General features: G+C 38.8%; 1 protein-coding gene across 1 annotated transcript; it reads left to right on the forward strand.

Annotated features, from left to right (window-relative positions):
* Nucleotides 1-306: 306 nt before the first annotated feature.
* Nucleotides 307-2,415, forward strand: LOC111367237 (probable N-acetyltransferase HLS1). The gene is made up of 3 exons (XM_022987994.1): nt 307-749; nt 832-1,040; nt 1,285-2,415. The coding sequence occupies exons 1-3, from the start codon at nt 567-569 to the stop codon at nt 2,147-2,149; spliced, it is 1,257 nt and encodes a 418-aa protein (XP_022843762.1). The 5' UTR covers nt 307-566; the 3' UTR covers nt 2,150-2,415.
* The last annotated feature ends 1,514 nt before the right edge of the window (nt 2,416-3,929 follow it).

A 3,929-nucleotide genomic window follows, 5' to 3' on the forward strand; every position in this document is an offset into this window, starting at 1 on the left:
GAGAGAGAAGACTGCGCAGCCACAGCCGCCATTTCCTCTTCAGCCTTTTTCTGATTACTAATTATAATTAATTACTATTATTATCGCTTCATTAGTACTGGAGAGATAGAGAAAGACGAATAGACATGGAAAATAATAGACAGAGACTTACAAATAAACTAGAGATTAAAAATGTTCAACCTTTTTTTTTTTTTTTTTTTACATAAAAATTAAAATCTAGAAAGAGAGAGAGAGAGAGAAACCCCCCAAAATCAGGTATAAAAAGAAGCAAATGTGATTCTATTTCTGTAGTAGTCGAATAAGAAAGGGTTAGGAACTGAACGGCCCCTCTTGTATTTTTATTTTCTTGAGCTGCTCTTTTGCAAAAATAATCATTTGCCTTTTTTTTTTTCCTTCCCTAATTTCGATAAGATTTTCTGCTTCGCTTTTCTAACTTGAAATACACGTTATTATAGACGCCTGTATTTTTGCGACCTTGAGAAAGCCCTGATTGTTAGCCTCACCCCACCTATATAAATCCTCCCTCTTCTTCTTCAACTTTCAGCCAAGTTCAAGATTTCATAAAAATGGTGGAGGCCGGTGGGGTAGTGGTGGTGATAAGAGAATTTGATGCTCAAAAAGACTGTAGAGCAGTGGAAAAGGTGGAGAGAAAGTGTGAGGTTGGTCCCAGTGGAAAACTCTCGCTCTTCACTGATCTCTTGGGTGACCCCATTTGCAGGGTCCGCCATTCCCCTGCTTATCTCATGCTGGTAAAAATCACGTTTCATTATCTCTGCTAAACCTGTTTTTCTTTTTCTTTTTTCAACTTGTGATGATTAGTTTCTCTTTCAGGTGGCGGAGATGGTGGTGAGCCACGGCGACGCAGTGGTGGAGGAAAGGAGAGAAATTGTTGGGATGATAAGGGGTTGCATCAAAACCGTAACGTGTGGGAAAAAACTCTCTAGAAATAGCAAAAGCTTCCTCATGAAACCCCCTCAACCTCTCCCTGTCTACACCAAACTTGCCTATATTTTAGGCCTCCGCGTCTCTCCTTCCCATCGGTACTGTGTATAAATTCATACATGTTTATGCACTTTTCATGTCCAGACTTATTACATAACTCCAAGAGGGCCAAACTCAATTTCTTTTTCCAAAAATGGATTCTTTAGTAGATCCTTTTGGAAGACCACCTAATTATTGCACCCTTGATTTTTTAATTGTTTTTTACTTTCTTACTATATTAATAAAATAAAGTTCAAAATCTTTTGTGTCGTTTACTTATTCTTTACATTTGACTTTTTACAGAAGAATGGGAATTGGATTGAAACTGGTCAAAAGAATGGAGGAATGGTTTGGAGAAAATGGAGCTGAATATTCTTATATAGCCACGGAAAATGATAATGAAGCATCTGTTAAGTTGTTCACACAGAAATGTGGTTATTCCAAGTTCCGTACGCCGGCGATTTTGGTTCAGCCGGTGTTCGCTCACCGAGTTAGGCTCGACAACAAAATAACCATCATTAAACTCAACCCCTCCGAAGCGGAGGCACTTTACCGGCACCGGTTTTCTTCGACGGAATTCTTCCCCCGTGACATTGACTCTGTTTTGAACAATAAGCTCAATCTGGGTACTTTTCTTGCGTTGCCGAAGGGGACCTATGACGCCGGGTCATGGCGGGGTTTGGACGAGTTTCTGGCGAGTCCGACAGAGTCGTGGGCCGTGCTCAGTGTGTGGAACAGCAAGGATGTGTTCAAACTCGAGGTAAGAGGCGCGTCGCGCGTGAAGAAAGTGTTTTATAAAACAACTCGGGTCGTGGATCGGGCCTTACCATGGCTTCAACTCCCGTCGGTGCCCGAAGTTTTCAGGCCTTTTGGGCTTCATTTCTTGTACGGACTCGGTGGGGATGGCCCAAATGCGGTGAAGTTCATTAAAACCCTATGTGGATTCGCCCATAACCTGGCTAAAGAGCGTGGGTGCGGAGTTGTGGCAACAGAGGTTGCAAGTCGCGAACCGCTCAGGTTAGGTGTACCCCACTGGAAGAGGCTATCATGCGCTGAGGATTTATGGTGCATTAAACGGTTAGGGGAAGACTATAGCGATGGATCTATCGGTGATTGGACCAAGTCACAACCTGGTCTGTCCATTTTTGTTGATCCTAGGGAATTCTAACCAAGAATCTAGTTTAGAAAAAGCAGCTTTTTTGTTTTAACTTTTTTATTTAACTTATGTCAGTTTTAGCTTATTCTTGGAGAATATCAGGAGGGGGATTAGTAGTGGGGCAAAAAATAGGAGGACTGAGAAGATTTGGATCATCTTTTGTTGTTTAGTTGTTATTGTTGTAAAGGGAATATCCCTCTCCTCTGCTTTTTGTAAATGTAAGTGGCTTTTTAGATCCTCTTAGAGCCAAACAAACCCCTAATGTATTATTTTTTTAATTGTCAATGTGGGTTTTTTCCTTTATGATCATATATTCTAAATCGTGACATGAAGCTAAAGAAAGGCATTTTAAATCATGGGTTTGAAGGGATATACTTGAAAAGATGTGTGTATACAATCTTTGATAGTGAGGAAAAAGAATGGTGAAACTATGGGCGATGAGAAATTGTAAAGGACAAAATAGTTTTGCAAATGTGGGGGGACCCTTGAGTAGATGGACATCATAAAAGGAATGTGGAATTTGCTATATAATTGTAATAGGTGACTTTTTGTTTTATTATGTTGGATGTTTCTTTTTTAAGATGCTTGTGTTCCTTACCAATGGAATATTACAAAATTGATATTTGATATATTGTACGGTTGAAATCTTCAGATCTCTGATGAAAGGATCTGTTGGATTCTGTTCGGAACCAACGATTAGAAAGAAACGAATTACTAAACATATTTCAATGATAAAAATGTAAAAATATTATTATCGGGTATAATAACTTCAAACTAATAACGTAGTGACTGAACTTTGTTGCTTTTGCAGGGTCCTACAAGATCTTGCAATTGAAAACAGGGATGGACAGGATATGAAGGACGCTGGTAACTGGTGGAATCCATCGTTGGCGAAATTTAGAATAAGTAGCCGTATAAATCATAATTCATATGAACGCCAAAATAAGAGTTTTAAAATAATAAATAACCTGATAAGGTTTTTGTCAAAGCTTTTTGCAATGGCAACATGAACAACAGATGTCGAGTTCACTCATGTCTTCACAAGCAATTTTCGGCACGTTTAGATCAGAATAATCAATCCGAGGGTCAATAGACATGTGAGATGATTTATAACATGAGACGAACACGTTCGAGCACTGACGGTATGATCGAGAACAATTGTAAGAAAACAATCACAAACTGTTGCACCAAAATCGAAATGATTTGGACTCAATTATGTAAATGTGGAATGAACAAAAAAGAAATTTTACTGAAAATTCAATGTATAATCTTACATATATTTTTTTCCAATCCCTTAAATGATTACAAGAGTTGCTATTTTTAAAGTCTGGGTAAACGTTGTTACCGTTGGATCAGAACCAAGTGGCCTCATCCAATTAATCAAAGCGTCACATCACTCTCTGCCACAAATTAATTGCATTGACAAAAGGTCAGCCGACCTACATCCTACGCTGACATTTCTGACATATTTTAATACAAACATTACATCAATCACTCCTATAAATTTCCTACAAATCTGCTTTGAAGGCAATAAGTGCTTCGATCTAAAGATAACTTTGGCTGGGAAGGAAAAGTAGTTCGAATGGTAGAGGTTCTACCAGAAATAGTGCCATGACCAAAGGAGTACTTCAACCAAAAGGGATCGACTTTTTTCTTTTTCCTTATTTTGACTTTGTTGACTGCCGGATGTCTCACACATTGCCTCCATGTGGCTTTCACAGGGAGCTTTGAATATGAGACATAACAATAGTTTCCCAAGTCTATCTATGATCATTAATGTAGTACATGGACT

This window comes from Olea europaea, chromosome 18 (assembly GCF_002742605.1).
Source record: "Olea europaea var. sylvestris chromosome 18, O_europaea_v1, whole genome shotgun sequence".
Lineage (NCBI taxonomy): Eukaryota > Viridiplantae > Streptophyta > Magnoliopsida > Lamiales > Oleaceae > Olea > Olea europaea.